The sequence below is a fragment of the Pholcus phalangioides genome, unplaced genomic scaffold (assembly GCF_987345545.1).
Source record: "Pholcus phalangioides strain wild (caught in Gottingen) unplaced genomic scaffold, Ppha-v1.0 ptg000003l_1, whole genome shotgun sequence".
Lineage (NCBI taxonomy): Eukaryota > Metazoa > Arthropoda > Arachnida > Araneae > Pholcidae > Pholcus > Pholcus phalangioides.
The window spans coordinates 32,797,204-32,821,366 of record NW_028301596.1 but is presented as its reverse complement, the minus strand read 5'-3'; the positions used below and the strand labels follow the sequence as shown (position 1 = coordinate 32,821,366).

Sequence of the window (24,163 nt, the reverse complement as noted above, 5' to 3'; positions counted from 1 at the left end):
TGGTTGTCCTCACTTTTAGCCTATCTACCGCCGGTGATTTTCATGCTACAGTTGCCGTTCGAACGCTATTTAGGGTTTTTCCACAATGGAGATCACATTCCAATACAAAAAACTTGGTGTTGCCATTTGATATTTTCGAAATTTTCTCACTGTAACCGTAACTGTTAGAGTGACACTGTTGTTTTCCATATCATTCTTGAGCGCATACCTCAAAATACCTTATGCCAAAATTTCATTCAGTTTCTGTGAATGGTATGATGGTTAGGGGCCCATATGTCGGGATAGTTTTTTTATAACCACCCTGTATTATATGTGAAAATATATTTTTTTAATTTGAAATATGAAATATTTACACAAAAGGTTAGGGGGTTTCCCCCACATAAATATTTTTTTTTCGTCAGTTCGCAATTTTTTGCGAAAGTTTTTACTTAATTTCAGTGATCTGCAATGAGAAAAATGTTGAAGAAAACTGAACCAAAAACCGTACAAGGCACGGGCTTTAATGGCAATAAGTAATGTTATCCAATGTTTTACAATTCATCACACTATTTTGCTCTCAGAAAGATTTTTGTTCAAGATGTCCCGGTTTTTCAGCCGCCACGTTGGGAAATTTGCCTGTTGTGGAATTTGTATTCATATTACATTTTATTAAATTTCATTATATTGATGCTATATTTTATTAAAACTGAACCGTTTCGTTTGCCACATAATTATATTAATATTTAAAGCCAAACTTATTTATTAATTTGTATGTTTCTTTTCAAACATTGTCATCTTTATAAATTTAATGAATTATAACAGTATTAATGAAAACCGTTTCACTCATACAGGGTGATCAGCGAATAAGCCCTTATTTCAAAATTAAATATCTCTCCAACAAAGATCAATAGAATTATGCGGTAAACGGTACGTTTATTAGCAAAACTGTAAGAATGTTGTACAGAAATTTCGAAAATTTAGTTTTTTTTTAAATTTTTTAAAATTAAAAAAAAACAAAACTGGAGATTTTGGGGTTCCGAAAATCCTCATTTGTGTGAAGAGAAACCACTGCATTCGCCTAAAGTTACTGCATGGGCTGCGGTATGCGCCATGTGTGCTGACAAATTGTTCCAAAATTGTAACGTAACGTTCAGTAGTAATCGTTTCTCGCACGAAGAAGGGGCCGATAATGCCTCTGCTTCCTCGATCGCCAGTATGGATCGTATGATCTCTTGGTGATTTTATTTGTTCTCCTACATGTATCATATGATGTATGAATAAATGAACGAATGAATATTTATTCATATTTTATAAGGATACGTCCCTATTTTTCAGTCGCATGATCTGGCCACTCTGTCCTAGGCCCGAGCCGGTCCAATTACCGTAAATCGGCTATGATTCTATGAGCGAGGTGAATTATAACTTGGTAACTTTTACAACGCCAAGAGCACGAAAAATTAATTCACTAATTAAATTCACTAATTACATAATTAGTGGCTTCACTAATTTTAGAATTTGTTTCCACGTCCCTTTAGAATTTTCGTATTTCTTTCAGTTTTGATTATTTAAAAAAATTTATATCACTCTTTCGATATATTTTTCATGCGAACAAATCAATTTGTTTTCTAAATTTTTTAAGTAAGTCCAATGGTAATATTTTTCGGGCATCTATTATTTCAAGGTGCATAGAATTTTTTGGAGATTTTTTGTGACCTTGTTACGTTAATTTCCGATATCGCTTGCAGAAAATGTTCTATCACAGCAAGAATCAACTGAATTATCTGTATGAATGAGATGAGCGCAATATTCACGTATACCAGATCATCAGCCCAAGTATAAATGCTCATTTATAAATGGAATTTGCTTGAAAAGTACCGTTCCCGATCCACGTTATATAAAGTGCATATTATTTTCAAAAGGCAGCTACCATGGTTTTAGTTGTTATTGCCTTGAGATAAGCAGGAAAAGCAGCGGAATATTTACCGAACGTAATGAAACCTCGGTGGAAAGTTTGCAATTAAACTATAAAATCTTGGCTAATATATTCTATTTCACTGAATAGAAAACAGATTCGACAGGTTATACAGATCAAAGACAAATCTAAATCAATACAGCAATGCATAGCCACAAAAGTCTCCAGGTCCAAGTTGTTTCCGAAATGTACTGACTCCCCGTTTCCACTTCATAAAGCGTGTATTGCAGGTGATGATGGCGGCATCTTGAAGCATTCTCTATAACCTCAATATAATTTCAACAAATATCTCGTGTTTAATAGCAGCAATACATTCTTTTGAGGGTTGCGCTTTCATTTCTCGTTCCTTCTTGTGCAGCTACTGTAAATGGAGACAGTATTTGCGGGATTGCCATATGTCAGCGTTTCTTAACCTATGGGTCCATGGACCAGAAATGGTCCGCGACGATAGCATAGATAGTCCGCAGGCAGACTTCATAATTCGATTCTAACTAAATGAAAAATTGTTCAATTGTTGTAATTGGTATATTACTAATATCCATATATACGTGGATTCAAATAAAAATTGTATCTCCTTCATACTTAGGTCCACCATACCTCATCAAGGAAAATGCGATCCTAAATACGGGATATTACTGATTGTAACCAAAAGATGTAATTTATGACAAATTTATTAATCACTGCAAAAATTGGTGAAGGGTGGAAAAATAAAGGGTGCTACAAATTGCAGTAAGTAGAATTTTTTTTGACGAACATTCGAATGAATAGATGACCATATTTCATTGAGAAAAATTATTGCGGAACTGGGAACTTTTCAAAATACAGTAAAATACGGGAAGTCACCAATTGTCATGAAAAATGTTGTCAATCGCTAATTGCAGCTAAAACAGCTGAAAAATTGAGGAAAAGAAACGTTGAACCTGACAAATACGCAAAATGAATATTTGTAGCCCTAACTATCATAATAATTATGAAAACTCTGTTTGTTTCACTGTTTTAGAAAACATTATAAATTTGAAAAACTGTAAAAAAATGTAAAACGATTGGGAACAACTGAAAATACTGGGATGCCCCGTAATACGGGACACAAGTGGTCTGTCGAATTGTTTCAGGCATTTTAGTGGTAATTGGGTTTAGAAAGGTTGAGAAACGCTGCCATATATGATTCCGGTTTCTCTATTCGCACCAACTCCCTTTTAGAGCGTGTATTTCTGAAACATCCTGAAAAGATATCTCTAATGTCTTCCTCATTCCTCCAAAAGCATTGCTTCCGTACAATGTTGATTTTAGACAAACTAAATAAAAAACTGTTTACGTCACTAGCACTGACTAATGTGAACAAAAACATAATCTTGAAAAAATACGTAATAGTGTCTATATAGTCTTGAAAAGATAGGTACGTAGGCTTACATAGGCTGTCTGCTAGTGATAATGTCAGTGAATGTATAATATGGTGGATCCTGCTTTTAACGCTTTTCAAAAAGCCGTCATAAAAACATTGCAGGCATGAAAACGCTTTAAATGGGAAATCTCGATGAATATTAGTTAGAGTTAGGACCACATCTTACCAAGCGGGAAAAGGTGCTAAGCGCGAATGTTGCAAGCGGGATTCACTGTATATAAAAGACGTGTAATGACATGATCTTGAAACGATATAGTCTTTACAAATACGTCAAATGTTTGCAAAAGATGGCCTTAAAATGGTGTAATAAAGTAAAAAAAAAAAACATTTTCTGAAATGACGCGCAATAATGTGTCTAGAACCTTTCTTTAATGTTTCTAGAATGTCTAAAAAATTCCAAGACATTACTTATCCTTGCAAGACAAGTGCAGTAATAATGTTTAAAATTTTTTTAAAAAACCCCAGTTACCCCCATTATTAATAATAATGTCTTTCTTTATACAGACGCCATGCTTTAGACCGTGTAATATATATTCTCGACAACATTGTATCTCAGACAGAAAAAGGGTGAAGATTTTCCCTACTAATTTGCATTCAGAAAAATTTCATTTCTACAGGCAGAATCTTAAGCAACGAAGAAAATGTCATTTCATCATCCGGGAAATTCTTTTGTCATGAGCACACTCCTCTTGGACCAAACGCATTTTTACATTCGCACGACAAGATTAACATTTTACATATGAAGAGCTCTTGACAATAATAAATAATAATAATAATAAAAAAATATTTGCATGAAGTTACAGTAGTTGTAAAACTGTTTTCATGGCGGCTAAAAATAAACAGGGAAGCATCGGAATGGTTAAGTATTTACGATGTAGGCACTCTCTCATCGTCAGAAAGCGCTTGAATAGCTTGCTGCAGACTCAAGTGTAATGTGGAGTGTTGGTCTCAGGTGTGTCATACCACACACAGATGACCTTTCGTTCTCACTAAAAAAAATAGAGATATGTCTGTATAAAGTACGCATAAAAAAAGTCCTTCCACCCCCTCGGTACCGTAAAAATCCTCCAAGATCCAGGTGCAATGCCACCCTCTTTGGCAAATTAAAAGAGATATATGCAGAGTTAGTTGTGGTGGAGGGCGTTGCCTCCACCAGAAAGAAGCATAGTTTGCTGCTCTGGAGGCAATGGGAAGGATGGTAGATGGGTGGAGGAGGTTTAACTCGGCTCAAGAGGTCTTAAAGAATGGTGTCTCTGCGCGAATTTGTGAAATTTAATTCCAAACCTCTCCGGTATGCAAAGTAGAAGCTAAACTCTCTCTCCAGCTCTCCCTTTCCACTTATGCATCTCTCTCTCTTTCTCTCTAGCCTTAGAATATTCGTAAATACAGGACCAGGAGGAGGAGATCGGCGTTGATGTTGGTGGTAGCAGATGAGAAGAGTCCTCCCAGGAGTGTAAAATAAATGAGTTGCTGCTTTTACTTCTTATGCTTTCACAGAACCTTCACTCTTCCACCATAACTCTCTATCTCTCTCTCTCTCTTGCTGATGCTCCTTTTTAGAAAGAGATGAGTTCTCCTAGTGAAAAGAGTCTCCACTCTCTTTGCCTCTGTCTTTCTCGCTTTCTCCCAAGAGTAGAATCAAAGAACGAAATCTAATGAAAGCGCGACCCGCGATTGAATTAAGCCTTTCGTGTTTGTGCAGGATAGTCGCAAAAGGCGCTTCTTCATCATCAAGCCTTATGCAAATGAAGTTCTCTCTCTCTCTCTCCCTCTTTCCTTTGCTCCTTTTGGTGCTGAAGATCCCGGTCTATATAGTCACTACTTAACATCTCTCTCTCCTTCTCTCTTAAGTCCTCTATACTCCTCCGTCTCTTTCTCTCTCTCTTTTCTTCGAGACGTGGTTTTCAAATGAAAAGATTTTCGAGGTAAGCAATACGCAAGACGAAGAAAAGATCCTTCCGCTATTCGCACAAAAGTGAAAAGACGGTGGAATATAAGAAAATCCCCCCCGAGTAATTGGATTGACGCACGAAGAAGCAAAAACGAAAGACACCAGCGGCGGCGGCAAAAATAAAAATAAATAAAAAGAAAATCATAGTTACAGTGACAAAAAAGAAATATAAATATATATTTAAATACAAAAAGAAATCACAATCACCGTTGTTTCCATCAGAGACACTGGCAATCAATAGTTTTCTTTTACAAGATGATCGCAACTAAATAACAGGGCAGTAAAAATTCAAAATTCAATCACGATGACCAGATGTGCTCGGTGACAGAGTTGTAATCAACGGCATACTGAATTCGATTATTGGAATCTACTAATCAAAATATTACTTTATCATCTCTTAAGCCAAGGGTTATTAAAATTTTTTGCCGCGTCCCAAAATCAACAACAAGATCAGCTTCGTGACCAATGGGACTGTTTGTTTTTCGAAATTAGTATGGCGCTATAAGTACATTTATAATAGGACTGTAAATGGATTTGTACGAGTCATCTAAGAAGCTCCTTGCGAATTATGTTTGGGTTGTGACCAATAACTCTAGAATCCGTGGCTGTAAGTGCATTTGTACTACCAAACTCTACCTCTGCCAATCAAATTTCGATCGTGACCCATAGCTTAAAAACCCTTGGCTGTTAGTGACTTCATACGACTTATCTTGGAAGCCCCTACGGATCACGTTTAAGTTGTGACCCATAGCTCAAGAATCCCTGGGTTTTGTACAAGTGGATTTGCACAGCTCATCTCAGAAGGCTCCCTGCGAATCAAGTTGGGGTCGTGATCCTTGGCTCTAGAATCCCTGGATGTAAGGGGATTTGAACGACCCATTTTGGAAGCCTCCGTGACCCAAGTTTGGGTCGTGACATAGAAATTAAGATCTCCTGTCTTAAGCTTTGAATTTCGTGAATCTGAAATAATTATTTGTGCTCAGTTCAGTCCTTCAATCATATTTGTCCTGTCAGCCCTCTTCTCGTGAGAGGAAAAAATCTGAGCGCAACCTCCCTGCCCTTCTTAAATTGACCTCACATGTCTTTAATATATTGCTTCTGCAGCTTTTTACCACTCACTATCGGATTCCAGAGCTTTCCAAGGGGATGATATCGCCCACTTTTTGGGAAAGACTGTGGTGTAAAATACAGAGGTTTTTCAACGTTTTGGTTTGCGTTGAACTTTCGATAGTTACAAGACTGAACCGGAAAATAAAAATTAATGCATATTTCCAGGTTAATAGATATTTCTGTTGCAACACTATACTGCAGATCCTGAGCGTTTCGCGTAGCGCCATTTTGGAAAACTATGGTCTACTACTACTACTACTACTACTTCAGCCTTCTTACACCTGCGGACCGGTAAAAATAGTTGAACAATCTCGCGGACAGGCAGAAATGAAAGAAATACTTTACAGACCTGCATAAACTAAATAAATAGGAGGAATAGTTTGTGGACCGGAAAAATACAATAAATGGGAGCAATAATTTGCAGTCTGCCAAAAAAAATTTTAAAACAGGAAAAATAATTTGGGGTCCGGCAAAAAATAAACATGGAAAAAATTGATGAAACGGAAAAATAATTTGCGGAGCACCGGACAATGAAAATATTTTTTAAATATAAAATTATGTAGTGGCTATATATATTGGGCTAAATTTTAGCGGATCGACATCGGTCCACAGACCAGTTGTTGAAAATTACTGGTGTTGAACTACATTAAATTAAGAGGAACTGTGTTTTTTCCATAGTAAGTTAGGTAAAAATATTCCGTGTATCATATTAAAGAGAACCAATCTAAATGTATGGCGAAAAAGTCCTTTCCTTCAGTTCTTGATCAGTTTTTCCTTTTCAGTTGATCAGATTCAAATTTCCGAGAGGCTTTCCCAAGGATCTATGAAACGTGTTGAACATAAAAAAAAATACCATAATTTGTGCTATACATTCATTCTAACGCTTCACAATGGCTGAATAAAAAAAAAATTCAGGATTTTTGCTGAACAACTATGAAATATGTGAAGTCCGTCAGATACTTTCCGACAGAGAAATTTATACGTAAAATACTCACGCGAAAGGGAATTATTTTATTACTATTATAACCACTTTACGATCAAGGACGTAATATTGCGTCCAAACGCCAGTGGAATAAATTTAAAAAGTTCTCTCTGTTTTCTTTCTTCTCTCCTCATCACTGCGAAACTTTGTTGCGACCCCACGAGAAAAAAGTAGTTCTTTTTACCTCCGTGATGTATCCTTTTACTATATACACCTAAGAGCGAAAGAGAAGAGGTAGGTGAGGATGAAAAGAGAAAAATCTACTTCTACCTACTCTGTTATCTGTAACTATTACAGATAAGAGAGAGAGAGAGAAAAGTATCTCTCTCTGATAGTTATGTATTACGCTGTTTTCCTTTCATTTGCTTTTTTTTCTTACTTTTCTACTTTTTCCTTCTTTCCTTTTTTCTAACATGCGGTTGGGTTGGGACAAAGTTACCATATTTATCGCCGATTCGTCAAACAGAGATCATCCGAATTTCTTGCCAAGGGGCATTCAAGTATTACGTAAACAGATTTTTAGCCATTTTTGACCCCCCCCCCCCCCCGCCAGCAGCTTAGAATATTTCATATCTTGAAAAAGGGATGGTTGATGACGTAAGCAACCTTCAAACCCCCCCCCCTCCCCCCTTGTCATCAAAAGTCAGCAAATCCGGAAACCCCCCTCATCCCCCGATGCTCACGTAATACTTGAATGACCCCTAGTCGCTTGTAAGCGAAACGGTGAAATAATGAAAAGAATACGTATATCCACTTTAAAAATTCACACATAACACAGACCCGCGATGGAAAAGTTGTCTGAGAAGAAATTGCTGCATCTCATACATTTTTGTGTGGTGATTTCAAGAAAAGTCATAAAAAAATTCATCACATACCTGTGGCTTTATATATTTCTTAAGCAGGAGCTTATATACGAGCTCATATCAAAATTGCTGATCGAGATATGTTGAGTAGCTTATACCCATTGGTGTTTATTCTTATTCTCGGTTACTCATAGTTAATTAGTTGTATGAGAGAGTTATTGAAGATCATTATTATTGCAAATAATTAAAATCGATGAAACTTCACATTCTAAAGATTTTTCCTCAGCATAGCATAGGCCTGCTGCAACTGGACTCATAGGCTAGCGGGTACCAAGGCCAGGATTTTTTACGAGCTTTTCTCTAATGTCTCGGTTAATTTTACCTCTTTAGTAAATTCATCTCTTGCTGTAAAAATAATAATGGGATTCATCCTAGGCTGGGGTGGTCAGATATCTCGGTTTGCAGGGAGAGTCTTATTTTTTCGCCAATAAACGCACTATAATATCCCGAAAAATTCTTTTGGGACAGCTGTTTATGTCGGTTTCTTCTCCGCTAATCGAAGATTCAATCAAATAAAATTATTTTTAATGAAAAAATAGAAATGTGGGCGAACACTAGGGGCGGGTGGGGATGGTATGCTTTCTCGTAGGCCTACCAATAATTTTTGTACGGAAGAGAAATACCTACAAATACAGCATTGTTTGAACGCACAAAACACAGAAGAGAATGATAAGTAATATGTGAATATATGGGGGGGGGGAACGTTTCATGAACAATATTTTTTAATTTTCGATTTCAAATGTGGAATCATTTTGAAATCTAACGATTCTTAATCATCCTGTATACAAAACTACCATACACCTCGCTACACTTCCATCTTGCATAAGGGACACTAAGTACATCAGAAACCAAAGTAAATATTTATATATTAAAAAAAAGTGAATATCTTTGGTAGTCAATAACGTCTAATTAAAATCGAAATAAGCGTTCGAAAAAGTGCTTTCAGGACAGCACATTTACTAACAAAAAGGGGTCGCCAATAAATTTTTTGGTCAAAAGGGAATGGGATCGCACTTCAAAAAGTTTACGCACCACTTCAACAGATGACAGCAGAAGTCCTAACTTGACGCGGTTTCTCGTATTTACAATAGCAAAGTATGAATATGAAATATAATCAGTCAGAACAGCGGTTCTCAACCTTTTTTTGACTCGCGGAGCCCTCTCTGGAAAATAACGTCAATGGCGGAGCCCCGTAAGCATGTTTTTTATTTATTCATCAAAGTCGCTGATTTGCATTTATTATTCAGAAACATTTATAATTTTTTTTTCTTCAAATTTACAGTTTTTTCATATTTTCCTCGAGCGGCCACGGAGCACCGGTTGAGAACCGCTGAGTCAGAAGGTCGGGAAGATTTCTTCCTACTATATTTTTTCTCAGTGGTTCGCAAATTATTTTTGCCATTTATGCCGATTCACAAAAATGTTCACTTGATTTCAGAAAGTCTACAATGAGAAGAAGGTTGAAGAATACTGAACTGAACTGTGAAAGGCCCAGGCATTTTACGTAGCCAATATAGATAACTTCATCCATTGGTTCACAATTCGACACTATAATGCCTTCTGAAATTTTTTTTTCCAAGATGGCCCGATTTTTATCAGGATTTGTTCCAGAAAAAAATCACATGATCCAGCCACCCGTCCCTAAGCCTGAGCCTACTCAAGTCCGATCCCGTCCGTATATCGGCTATGACTCTACAAGAGCGAGTTGACTCTTGTAATTTGATAACTTCTTTTCCAATGCTAACAGCGCGGTAAATTGTAATTAGTGGGGTTAGACTAATTTTATATTTTAAATTGGTGACCACTTTTATTTTGAATTTTCGTGTTTCTTTCAAAATTTCGATTTCGGACAAAATTACATCACTTCCGATATTTTTCATGCAAATAAATCAATTTACTATTAACATTTTTTTAAGTAAATCCAGTGATATTATTTTTCGGGAATGTAAAATATCGCGTGATTCGGGCATCTATTATTTTATGTTACATGCCCGGTTCCAGATTTGCCAGCCCTGCAGCGGTGGTCGGCTGAATTTGTTTTTCATCTTTTCGAGGAACAAACGCGTGCCCGTCTTCTCTTTGAAGAAAATCTAACCACACGGAGTAACAACAGCTTTGCATGGCATGGAAAATGTAAGCAATACAAAGTAATGTAACTATCAGTGTGCAAGACATAGCACTTTTTAAATGCTTTGATTTAAATACTTTTTTTTTCGGTCCTTCCATTCAGTGCCGCTTTACGAAAACTATAGTAAAGCGTTAGCCTTACTTTTTTCCCTTTATATTTACCAACGGTTCGTTAATTGCTAGAGTTCTGATTATTCTCTCTCTCCAACGCTTACATCACTTGGATATGGCAGCTGTGTGTGTGTGTAGGCTTACCCGATGGAAATAAATTAGATAGCTAAAATGAAATTTTATGATTTTTGCAGGAAAACAGCAAGAAATGTAATCAGTTTTCCGTTTTTTTTTCATTGTGTTCATTTCATCTAGTAGCAAGGGAAAACCAACTTTCTAACGAGAGCTCAGAAACCAAGAATTATTCAGCTGAATATGAATTTTTAAATCTTCAAGTAGGCCTACAACTTCTATTACTTTTATATTATTGTATTTATTCTCGTCATTATTCCTCTTTTTTTAAACATAAAATTCACCCCTCAATTTTTTACTACTTTTTTTTTTAACTTTCTAAAATTTATTTTTCTTTTCCCGATACTAATTTTTTGATTAAAAATTCTTTGGGAAATTAATTAATGATTTAAAGAGAGAAGATGAAGCATTTTTAGGCTATTTTCCTATAATATTGAAATAAGTTCGTTCCGAAAGAACGTCGTAAGTGATAGGTAAATAATTTAAGATATATTTGAAATCAGTGGCCAAAAGTTCAACACCAACATAAAAATTCAACACAAGTTTCCATAACTTTTCAGGAATATGCGGGAATATTTAGTATTTTAATTTTCCGCACTTTTTCTCTAAATGCCGTTATTACCCCAAAAAAGTTTCTTCTTATAGAAGGATAACGCACTATATTTGAAAAATTTCACATTATATCATCGAAATATTCCCAATGTCATTTTGATCACCATCTTCTACTAAAAATTCACTATTTAATGCTATCTAAGGGATTAGGAATCTCTTCACCTAGCAAGTTTCACGTTCCCGAATATATCAATTGAAATTTTTGATAGGTGCACAAATATTGTGATAATAATAAATTAGCTCAACATTATATGTATCTTTATGCTTGTAATATGTCACACATATGTCACGCTACCCCATAAGGGTAGCTCTACTAACTAATTGCAATTGAGTCGCAATACAGGAATACTTAAAGAAGTATTCAATATAAAAGTATTCCTGCGTTCAGAGAGAGAGAGAGAGAGAGAGAATAGGCCTATTGTGTTTACAAAGCCAACTAGACCAATACCTCTGAATACGGTAGCCTAAAGCTGTCTAGCACTCAACCTGTTCAGACCGCGGCCCGGTAAATTAAAATTAAGACAATAAACAGTTATTTGTTTATTTATTAGAAACTGTTTACATGATTATTAACTAGCATCACATTAATTAAATTAAAAATGGTCAATAAATTATTGTAGACACCCGAGTTCGTCAGATTTGTTGTGGTATAACTAATGTTACGGCTCAGTAGTTGAGAAAACTGATAGGAGCTAAGACCCCTAGATCATCAGGCTATTGATGTAATGAAACCGAAGTACATTCAAACTATACGCCTTGTTTAACAAACTAACAGTATTAAGAATTTTTGAAGTGAATTTTCAGTAAAATTTCCAAAATTTCGACAGCGTACTTGAAGTTCTTCATACAAGGAGTAGCTATTTACTGAAGTAACCGAAAAGCTGCTGATTGATTGGGTACGTGAATTTCTTACAAATAAAAATTTCCTAAAAATCCTCAGACGCGTACTTAGAATGCATCTATTCAGGTACTTGGTTTTGAACCACAAAAATTTATAGATACCTCAAAATGAATGTTTTCGTCTATAATATCTACGGGAGGGGAAAAAAAACGTAGCCTATACTATGAGCCTACTTTGTAGATACCCTATTTCAGGTCTTGTGTGTGTGTGTGTGTGTCTCTTACGATGGATAATAAAAATAAACATCTTATAACAAACCCGCAACTTATGATTCGAAGCTCACACAAACATCCAGCTGAGACCAGAAACCAAAACCAATTATTCGAGGAGCTAATAAGCTAATTATTTGTTTATTAGACAACTAGATGTTCTAAATCAAGAGTGTTCAACGTTTTGATGACCACGGGCCACTATAAAAAAAGTTTTAACCGACCGTAGCCCATGCAAGTGATTTAATAGCTGTTTGAGCACCACAATGCGATTAATCAAGCTCCGAATTTCGAATACCATATAAGGAAAGTTTAAGTGTACTTTGCTGAAATCGGTGTTCGTTATAAGCGATTAAAATAACAGATATAAGCAATACGAAATTTACGGGACTCGGAAAAACTTCGTTACATGAAAAATTCGTAGTATCCGTGTTCGTTATAAGCGATTCCAACAATCTTCATATTTAGCTCCACGGGTGGCTGGTCGCTTTCGTATGGTTAAAACATTTACAAGAATTTATGTAAAACATGTTGAAAATTTAGTTTTGAAAAGAAAAGATTAAATTTATGTTCGTCTGTATATTTTCTATATGATTGAATTGTTTATTCTCACCTTCATCATCAGTGGACGATGAGGACCGTGGACTCTCTGGTTCCTGCGGTGCCGTCTTGGATCCGTTCTCTTCCGTGGACATCCAGCTGGGAAAGAAAAATTCTCCTCCCGAAGGTTGTTTGTTGTTAATGTGTTCGCTCACTTTTCGTTTGACGATGGAGGAGCAGACGTCAACAGGTTCCAGCTTTGGCTAGTCTCTCGGAAATGGAACGAGATCTCGCAAACGTTCCGCTTTTGCAAGGCAACATCAAAAGGGAGATGATAAGATAGGAGGGATGATGATGTGGAGGGCAAGAGGAAAAAAAAGTAAATTCGATGGAGAAGAGAAATCATGGTAAAACTCTGCGCGCCATACAAAGTCGAAAAGGGAGAGAGAGAGATGGCATGGCTTTTGAGAGACGCCATTCGCCGAAACAACGACTCGTAGGCGGGGAATGCGCCCCCTTCACGACGTTGCGGCTCCTGATCCCTGCTCCAGATACTCCCTTACACCACTTCCAGGGCCTCCTCATCCACCCCAGTTAGCATCCGCCCTACTTGGCCTCCAATGCTTTGGCATCTAGTCCCTGCCAAATACTTTTGTCACGTTGTACTCTCGCTTCCCCGCCGAAGCATCCAGAGGATTTCTCTCTCGCTGTTTGCAACTTCTCATTGGTCGGAAATACCGTTAAACTCCGCCTTCTGTCTTCGACGCCTCTTGGCGTCTCTTAAACACTTTTCCATGGAAGTCCCGATCTCTGGCAGTTCGTGCTCTTCCTCCTCCTCTTGTTTTTCAGAAGCGAAAATAAATGCGCTTTTGTACTTGACTTGAACTATAGATGTACTGTATGTCCATCGGTATTTTGTTTCGATTCTCCCGCATCATGTTAATTCCCAGAAAACAGATAATAATCGACATCGTTACTATAAGTAATTCACTAATTAGTTATAGTAATGATTTTTAATCACACAATTTCATAATGAATGATACCATTTCGTAATGAATGATACCATTTCATAATTATAATACTAATTCATGATGAATTAGCAAATTAATGTTGCAAAGCTTTCTTCGAAAATTACATTGTATTTTTTTTTTGTATAGATACCTCTCCAACTTAAGAACTAAATATGTCCACAATAATCCAGCCCCGATGTATGTATATTCTACCCGGAACGAGGAGATTCTTTTTTGCTATATCACCCATGCACTGGGCTGTATGAGATCTAATAATTTTTCCTTCGAGGGCCAGTATACATGAAAAATATTGATGAAATCGATTACTTATCACTCCGGAAAAAATTAGTCTAAAGTCCGGTGTTTGTGCACTCATACCAAAATAACGCGAACTAACTAAAAAATAACGCGAATAATTAAACAACAGCAACTTCACAAATTAGAGTCAAGCCTACATAGAGATGAAAACATTGAAAACCTAATTGATAACCAGGAACAACAGTCTCTGGAGGAACTTAAAAAAAGTAAAAACTTTTTTAAATATACTAACAAAACAAACAAGGAACTAACATTCCCGACATTCAGCAGACAAAGCCTGGGGACAAATTTCGGTAATTTTCTAGTGTTCTTGAGATCTTTAAATACAACTGTTGATGTTATATGTTTTTGCGAAATATGGATAGAATGGATAGAAAGTGATGAAGTCTATAATTATTATATGAAAGGCACTAGAAAATATTATTAATTACAATTACTTTAACTGTAGAACGTATAACAGATCAGGAGGGGTAGTTATATATATGCAAACAAAAACCATCAAAACAATACAGGAGAAACAGTTCGAATTTGAAACAGCAGAACATTTGTGTATAAGACTTCCGGATTATGACATCGAAATATCGCAGCTTTATCGCTCTCACTCATTCACAATTCCTCAATTCAATAAATAATTGGAAGCTTATATGTGAAATCAGCTAAAAGAAATAGTTTAATAGTTAGAGATATCAATGTATATTAACTTCTATAGTAAAGATAGAGAAACTTCACAATACCTGGACATAAATAGGAAATATAATATTTTTGGGAAGTGAAAATAAGGAAAAGAAATGAAACAAATCAGCAAATAACGATAATCAATTATGAAAAATTTGAAAATTTCATTTCTCACATAAACCTAAAAAGTATCTTGGTTGATGCATTCAAAATAAATACAAACGTCTCATGGATATTTTGGCATGGAATTCCAGTCAATGAGCCAAAAAGATTTTAAAAAATCCTAAAAAATGTGCAAAAAAACGGGTTAATAAATAAATAATAGAAAAAATAAACATCAAACAAAGATTATATAGAAAACAAGAAAACATAAGAAATACCCATACATTTTATCCTATGAGATTGAATATAAAGATTATGACAGAAAATTTACAAAAATAATGTTAAAAATATATATATATATTAAGTGTTTGATGCGTGCGAAAATAACAAAAGACCATAATGGTAGTGCATCAATGAACACGTATGGAATAAAAATAATACACAAAGCACCTTACCAGATTTTCAAAATCCTAGAGATATGGCTGAAATTTTCAATAATCACTTTATTAGAAAAAATCTAGACGACGCAGAAAAAATGACACTGCCCTTGTACAATAAAAGAAAATATTTTAAACAATTCCATTAGCTCTATGTTTTTACAGAGACTTCTAATGAAACATTAAAAGGAATAATAAAATAATTAAAAGTTAATGTGAGCATGATAAACTAACTCCAAAAATGATTACAATCACCGATATATATATATATATATATATCAATTATTCCAGTTTTTAAATAACAACAAAAAAACATTGCATCTAATCAATGTGGCTTTAAAAAAAACAAAAACACTAAAATGGCTATTTTTGAATTAAGTAATTATTTAAACAATGGATTTAATAACAATAAATATTCCATTACAGATTTCTTAGATTTAAAACGTGCATTCGATTATGTTGATTTGGAGATTCTTATAAAAAAAACTCTTTTCAGGAGGCATAAGAAGAGATGCACTGCACTGGTTCAAAACGTATTGCAACAGGCTGTTACAATAAATGGTGAAATCAGCATATTCCAAAACGGGATGAAAGGAGTCCCGCAAGGATCGGTCCTAGGCGTCATTAGATCAAAAAAGAAGGGAAAACAGGGAAATGATATGTAGTACCGATTACGCTAATAAGATAGGATGTAAATGTACACATAACTTGCAATTAACTAATTCATTGTGCTAATTTATGTCAAAATAAAAAAGGTAAGAGAGATTATTTTAATAATAATATAAATTACAAAAGATCCTTGAAAAGTGAGTGACGATTGCCATGTGCCAAAAGGCAATAGATTATTTTTTGTAGACCTGCTGGAAGGATACCCTAGTATCTTGGGGACACAGAGGGAATGTTCCTGATCTATGTGTTTACACATGTTTTTTGTTCCTGTTTTTGTATTTTTGCACCAGTTTTTCATTCCGTTATTGTTTTTGCATATTTTTGTACTTGTTGCGTTTTTGTCAAATAAAAAAAAATATGAACGAGTAAAAAATGGCCGCGTCAAACACGGTCACATTACTTAAATCGTACTAAAAATTAATACTCAAATTATCCTAAATCCGATATTAAATTAGGTATGCCCCCCCCCCTTTTGTACTACTCAAACTAATGATATTTACCGTGATCACGCTCTGTTGAAATCAGTTTTTCAAATTTTTTGAAGCGCAATCTCCTTTTGACCAAAAACAATTATCGTCAACCCCCTACATGATCTGGCCATATGTCATGGTTTTCCGGGACATCCTGATTATTTTTTTTCTCTGCCAGTAAATGTGTTGTCGCGTAAGCACTTTTCGGAATGTTTGTTTCGGTTTTAATTCGGCGATAATGAGTTTTAACGATATTCAATCTTTTTTAAATATTATATAAATATTTATGTGGTTTTTTTTAGCCTACTTAGTGTTTCTTATGCAAGATGGAAGTGTAGTGAGGTGTATGCACCTTGATTTGCGTATAAAGAGTAATTAAGAAAGAATCATCCGATTTCAAAATGATTCTACACACACTTGAAAAATTTACCATTAAATATTTTTTTCATTTCTATGAACACAGGAGCCACTAACCTCAAAGACGTCATGCAGGAAGCACCTCAGTAAATGGAAAAATATTTGCACAGAACTAATCTATCACAAATAATAGAAAACTTCTGCATCACAAATGATCGAAAACTGCAAACTCTCGATTACGGCGACAATCAGAGACCACATACCAATGTTTAAATTGGGACCAGCGGAGATCATGCGAACGGTACCTCAAGTAGAATAACTAAAATCTTCGAAGAATTTTCGTATAAAAAATATAGTAGCCTACATGATGAAAACCATCGTACCAGTTTTACTTTACCTTTGTGGGCACTTGAAGTAGCATCCCCCCCTATTCATAAGTTAATATAATATAATTAATATAAGTTAATATAATTAATATACACAGAGCCACTTTAGTGATCTCTAAATTTTTCGTGGATCCAAGTGATCTGGAAATGTGTCCGGGCCGCTTAAGTGCTCTGGAACTGTGCCACGCATCACTTAAATAATCTGATAATGTGCCACGGGTAATTTGAATGATGTAGAACCGCACTGGGGGGAGCCACGTAAGTGCTTTAAAACTACGTCACAAGGGATCTCTAAATGTGTCACGGATCGCTCAAGTGTTCTGGAACCGTGTCCCGTGTCATTTAAGTGATCTGAAAATGTGCCACGGGCCGCTTAAATGTTCTGAAATTGCACCACGGGACACAAGCGATCCGTAAATGTGCCGCTTAGTTCATTTTTATAAAATTAGGTTTGAAGAGGGCAGGGCGCATCAGATAACCCCCACGGCCATATTTGGTCCGCGGGCCAAGAACCTTTATGTGATTTATCATTATATGGCTTATATAGAGGGTGGGTCGCAATGAATTTATTAAAGATAAATTTTTTGAGTTCATTGCCTTCAAATAACATTGAAATTAACAAAAATTGATTATATATTGAAATAACATACAAAGATATTGTCTTCCAAAATTTCAATTTTAAAAAAGATTATTTTTTTTGCATTAAAAAAATAAATTTTTGATCGTGGGTAGGGGCACGAGTCCCCCTATGCCCCCCCCCCCGTGTACGTCTCTTATCAAACCAATATGCGTAAGGATTCAGAGGGGCAGTACTGATGACGAAATTTTGCTGACAAGGGGGGCAGGGGGTCAAAAATGGCTAAAAATTTGCTTACGTAATACTTGAACGGCCCCTAAGAGTAAATTTAGAAAATCCTTTGTTTTACCAAAATAAACTAGAGAACCATTCACTCCCTCAATTCGAAACGATCTGTCGCGGAACAGCTAGTGATGTCTCTATGAATCCCAGACTTCTACGGATCCCCGGTTGAGAAACCGTGCTGTTCATGAACCAACACGGACGTCGGAAAAAAAATATCGTTACACGGAACATCTGTTGTCAAAATAAAGAGCATATATGTATTATAAAAAGCCTTGATGTTTCAACGTGAGTGTTGGGACTCTTGCTCAATGAGGTATTCATCTTTAGCCCCGGACGCGAAACGAAATTATAATAAAAAGTAGTGACGATGGGGAGGAGGAGGGTAGGTGGTGAAGAGGTGTTCAACTGGAAGTGTTACACAAGAGGTCATGCGCTTTCTTCCAAAAGTAATCGAGTGACAATCCCACAATCCTCGTATACAGCAAATCCTGCCTGTTTCTGCTGCAGGCCCTCGTGTCAAAACGATGTTGAGAAGAGGCAAGTGATTTCGACACGAGCGGCCAAGGGGGGTACCCTTCATCAGGATCGCTTCGTTGAATCCCGATCAAATCAACGAGTCGGGCGCCATCTCTCGGCGGGGCGCCGTTGTATACCTCGCGAAAGGAGGCGGTGGTAGGACACAGAAAGTGGTGTTCACATTTCTAACAACGCAAGTTGTGTTGAAAAGGACACACACACATACAGTGCAATCTATGGAGTGCGAGTTGGGCACGTGGGGGTTAATTGGTTTAGGAGACAGAATGGTGAGAGAAGGTGGATGAAGGGGGGACTGCTGCGATTCTTCTGCACTCGCGATCTCGTATTATATCCTCAGAAAGTGAAAAATAAATATTACGAGAGAGAGATTCGACAATCTCTCGTGTGCGTACCACGATCAACGTAAGCTGTCATTTGTTGCTGGTGCCTTGCGTCGTCAAAAGGTTTCGACCTGCTGCGGGAGACACGTTCTCTGCGGGGAGTTCGCAGCTCCCCGCTTTTATCAATGTGATATGAGGCGGCTTTTATGGATTTCTGCTGCACATTTTACTCTTTTATAACAACTCTCCATCTTTTTCTTTCGGTTCCGCGATGAATAGGCGATGATCCGGATAACACGATGAATATGACATATGCAGGAGACTCGATGCAATCCAGATACCTCGCAATAACAACAATAATATGCAGCTATTGAAAACTATATCAACATTATTTCTTCTTTTGTCGTATCGTATTGCGTTATCCGTATTCTTTGGGAAATTGTTATGGCTATTTAAAAAAAGAAGAGAAACCTCTCTTTCTGGAAAGTTGAGGAACAAAGCGGAATAATCTAAATATTTACCCAGTTACGGTAAATCAACACAATCTCTGCAAAAAATCCTGGAAAACAATTTCAACAAAAAAAGTATTAGGAGCAATCTCCATAGAAAATTGCTAGAGAACATCTCCAAGAACAATCTGCAGAAAAGTTGCCTCATATCAATTGTTATTATATCAAATGCTACTGTTATGTGAACATGTATTTCAGTATAATTGTTACAAAAATTTATCCAAATTCATTTTATTGTTTAACTTTATTTTTTATTATAAGTTTTGTGTTATTTTTTGTTTCTTTCGTCTTTACCTTTAATTAGTTGCTCTGTACAGGCTCAGGCCTCTAGACGACAAACATTGAGATTTGACTGTTTCATGTATTATTTAACTTTGGAAACAAAATAAAATAAATTGAATTTGAAAATCTCCAAGAGAACAATCCCTACAAACATTGTAACTAATTATTAATTTCTGCAAAAAAAAATCTCTTCAGAAGAATCTATACTAAACCTTTTTATACAAAAATCTCCATATAAAAAATTTCTAGAATACAATTTCCAAATTCCGAAAGAAAAATCTCTAAATTTCCAAAGAACGATGTCTACTGAAAATTTTTGGAGAACAATCTGCGGAAAACCTCCATGGAAAAATCTCGGAGAGTCTCCACAGAACATTTGCAGAAAATATTCAGGAACAATCTCTACAAACATCGTAACTACTTACTAATTTCTGCAAAAAAACTCTTTTGAGAACAATCTCTACTAAAAATCTTTACGTAACAACCTCTATATATAAAAAATAAAAACAAAAATCTCTATAAAAAATTTCGAAAGCACAATCTCCAAATTTCCAAAAAACATCGTCTACAGAAAATTGCAAATGAAAATCACCACACAATAATCTTCATAGAAAACCGCTCAGTCCAGAAACATGCCTCAGATATCTACCAATCATCTGACTGAATGGCATGAAAAATTCCTACATTAAAGAACAATTAATACCTAAAACTAAACATTTCAACAGAAGAATTTCTACAGCACAATTCTTACTAAAAAAATTTCTATTCAACAAACTCCACAGAGAACCGCTGAAGAACAATCTCTGCGAAGAATTTCCACTGACCTATCTCCACAAAGAAAGCGCCATCTCTGCTACAATTTATACAATATAATTTACCATAGATGGCATTTTGAGGAGGAATAAATCGTTCAATAGTCTGGTTTTGTAACTACTGTGTTCCTGGTTCTTCATGTCCTAGACGGGCCCTACGTTAAGATTTTTCATCGCCGCCTTAACGCATAATTTCAATGAGAACATTCGTATAGGAACTATTTACGCAGTTTAATGTGCATGTGCTAGTTCAATTAATTAATTAATATCAAGATACTTACTAACGCAAGTGTAAATTCATCAATGTAGAATATGTAATATTTTTACTTCGTAGAACCCTTCGATAAAAAGGTATATTTTTAAAATTATAGTACATTATTTGATTCGGTTACAAAAATCAGCCGCTTAATAAAACCCAAATCATCAGGATGAAAGTGATTTTAATAAGCGGTGGTATCTACGATATATATATATACCATACATAACTTCGCAAATATAAAGAGCAGATCCAAGTAATACCACAATGAATCAATCTCGCTTGTATTTCCGATTAAAATAAGAACGATAAACCAACATCACATCTTAAGATATCTGGAATCATCCACTTCTTGTGTGTGTGTATGATTATTCATTAACGAGACAAGGTAATAATCCCAAATTCTGTCGGGTATATTCTTGTACACACATGATCGATAGCATCACGATGTTGAAATACGTCAGGATACGAACGAAAGCTGTATAATTTTAGACATTTCCCGCAGTTTTAAATAAATTGAACGGCTCTACATTTTCTACTGAATATATTCCTAGTATTAAAAAAAAGTACATAGTAGGGGAATCTCGTTCATACTGCTCTCAGGTATACGACGCTTGGCTTGGGTCGCAATGGGTTCCTATACATTTCAATACTAAAATATTTCATTTATTCGACGCAAATCTTCAATTATACGACGTTTCGAACTCGAAATCTTTCAAAAAAAAAAACATGTCATTTATATTCATTATATGCGCGTAATCTTTGTAGACAGTGAAACGAGTTGTGCTGTGAAACAGTTTTTCTTGGATATTGACACCGCAAAAGTCATAAATTCTAGAGTAATTGCTGACGTATACGAAAATAACTACATAGTTTGCTGGCTGATGGACATTTAGAAAGTAGAGTAATTTGTTTAGTGCTTATTTCTGAGAAAACACAAGCGCGGCAAGCCTCAGAGAAACGGGTTTTAGTTGTTGAAAGATGGAAATATGCCATTTCAGAATTTTTTTTCTCCCAATGTTTTCCGCGTTATCCTCAGAGCAATGATTGTAAAATAAGCATTCGAATGGTAAAGGTCGGTTGAAGAAAACCTTGCCCCTGACATTTAGCCTCTAGCATGTTTCATCCCCATTACATTTCACCCCCATTACATTTCACCCCCGGAAATTTCACCCCTGACATTTCACCTACCCTGACCATATGAGTGACCAAGTGAGCATGAAGTGAGTGACCACATAAGTGACCAAGTGAGTGACCACATAAGTGACCAAGTGAGTGACTATATGAGTGTCCAAGTGAATGACCATATGAATAATCAAGTTAGTAGATAAGTGGCTTTACAAGTGACTGTGTGAATGACGTATGAGTGAGCATGTGAATGGGTGAGTGACTGTGAATGACCGATTTAGTGAGTGACCATTTACGTGACAAAGTGAGTGGATGAGTGACAGTATAAATGATCAAGTGGGTGATCGTATGGATGACACAGCAAGTTGGACATTAACCCCCAGACATTTCACCCCGGACATTCCGCTCCTCTGACCGTTTGAGTGGCCAAATGCGCGACGTATGAGTGATCAACTGTGGGACGTATGAGTGACCAACTGTGAGATGTATGAGTGACCAAATGCATGATGTATGAGTGACCAAATGCATGATGTATGAGTGACCAAATGCATGATGTATGAGTAACCAAATGCATGATGTCACTAGGTCACTCACACAGTCAGTCACTCATACGGTCAGAGCAGGTGAAATGTCGAAGCGAAAGACGATAAGTCTGAATTTCCGGATCCCAGACAGTCTGCCGATGAAAATGATACAACAAATTTCAAAATTCGGAATTGGCTCATAGCAATAATAATATACAATGTCTGCTGCGGACCACAGGTTCAGAAACACTGGCTTATTGGGAATTTGCATTTAGGTATGAATTAAAGGGGGTTGGTGCGCGAAAATCGAATTTTTAAATTTTTAAATACCATAGAATTTTCTATATCTAACTGTGTTCGAGTTTTTGTTCTACCTGCACACATTAATAATGCTAATGTTTTCCATTAAAACGTCCTTTTCTCAAAACTGAGGGTTTTTGTCAGATAAGGAACATTTTTTGAAACACCAAATATCCAAATGTCTTGAAACTTTGTGTGCCTCTCAACACTAAGGTAGTACATACTTTAAAGAGAGGATTTCTCATTAAAATTATGTAAAGACCTTCTATGGCACAAAAAGTAGGAGTAAATTTCAATGACTTTTGAAAAGTTGCATGTTGTTAAAGTTAAAATTCGCGAAAAAATAACCTACAATTAAAATCCTAAATGATTTTGTCAAATTGTATAAAAATATTTATAGTATTTGAAGGAAAAGAAATTGAGTGTCTAAAGTTAATAGAAAATTTTCAAATGTTCCTTAAAGGAAGGAGATTTTTCCCATAAGAAAGCATGGGAAGAAAAGGCCATGCACCAACCCCATTGAAAAATCCCCAAAAAATCTGAGGTGTCGGTGGAATATTCTTATGAAAAACGCATTACAAAATTATATTGCTGATAAAATCAGGGATAATTTACAATTGTGTTACAAGTCTAATTTTTTGCTCTCTCTGTAATGCTTCTAATACTACATATTTCGTAAAAAAAATGTTTTACTCTAGGCATGTTCAAGAGATGGATGAATCAGAGAGAGAGACAGAGATGCGATATAAGATTTAAAGCCTTGCCTTTATAAGATAAAATGGCAGAAAATGAAGAAGAAAGTGTGAAACTGTTTTGGAAGACGTCTCAAGAGGTCGACGGAAAAGATCTAAGGCTGAAAAATGAAAGTTTTGTCACTGCCTTTTCTTATTCTTCTAGTGTATATGAGAAAACTATAAAAAAAGAAGGGGGAGGGTTCGAAAAGAATAAAAATAGTAAAAGCGAAGAAATTGAGGACGAAAGAGAGGAGAAGAGAAGAAGCCAAAAAAAAAGCATAGCATAGAAAGATCGAAAAAGATAGATGAAGAGGAAGAGGTACCTCCAGAGATAGCACCGAAGATCTTCCTTTCGACTTGTGGAAGGAATGAAAAAAGAGGCGGTGCCACCACCAAGATAGAGAGAGAGAGTGTGTGTGTGTGTCACGTCGCGGCAAGAGACGACGTCGTGTGCGTGTCGCACGCCTTCCACCTTCCCATATCCCGGAGGGACTTTGGGTCCCCCCCCCTTTCCAACGCTCTACTCCTGATTCACAACCCCGTCTTCCATCTTCGCAGATGCGACCCCGTGGATACGATCCCGA

At 36.1% G+C, this 24,163-nt stretch overlaps 1 protein-coding gene across 1 annotated transcript in view; it reads right to left on the bottom strand.

Annotated features, from left to right (window-relative positions):
* The window catches only part of LOC149088429 (photoreceptor-specific nuclear receptor-like), a 64,595-nt gene extending 51,296 nt beyond the window's left edge, over positions 1-13,299 (bottom strand). The window contains exon 1 of the mRNA XM_089247517.1: positions 12,965-13,299. Within this exon, the coding sequence (XP_089103643.1) occupies positions 12,965-13,046 (82 nt within the window). The 5' untranslated portion in view covers positions 13,047-13,299. The remainder of the gene's footprint in view (positions 1-12,964) is intronic.
* Positions 13,300-24,163: the final 10,864 nt, after the last annotated feature.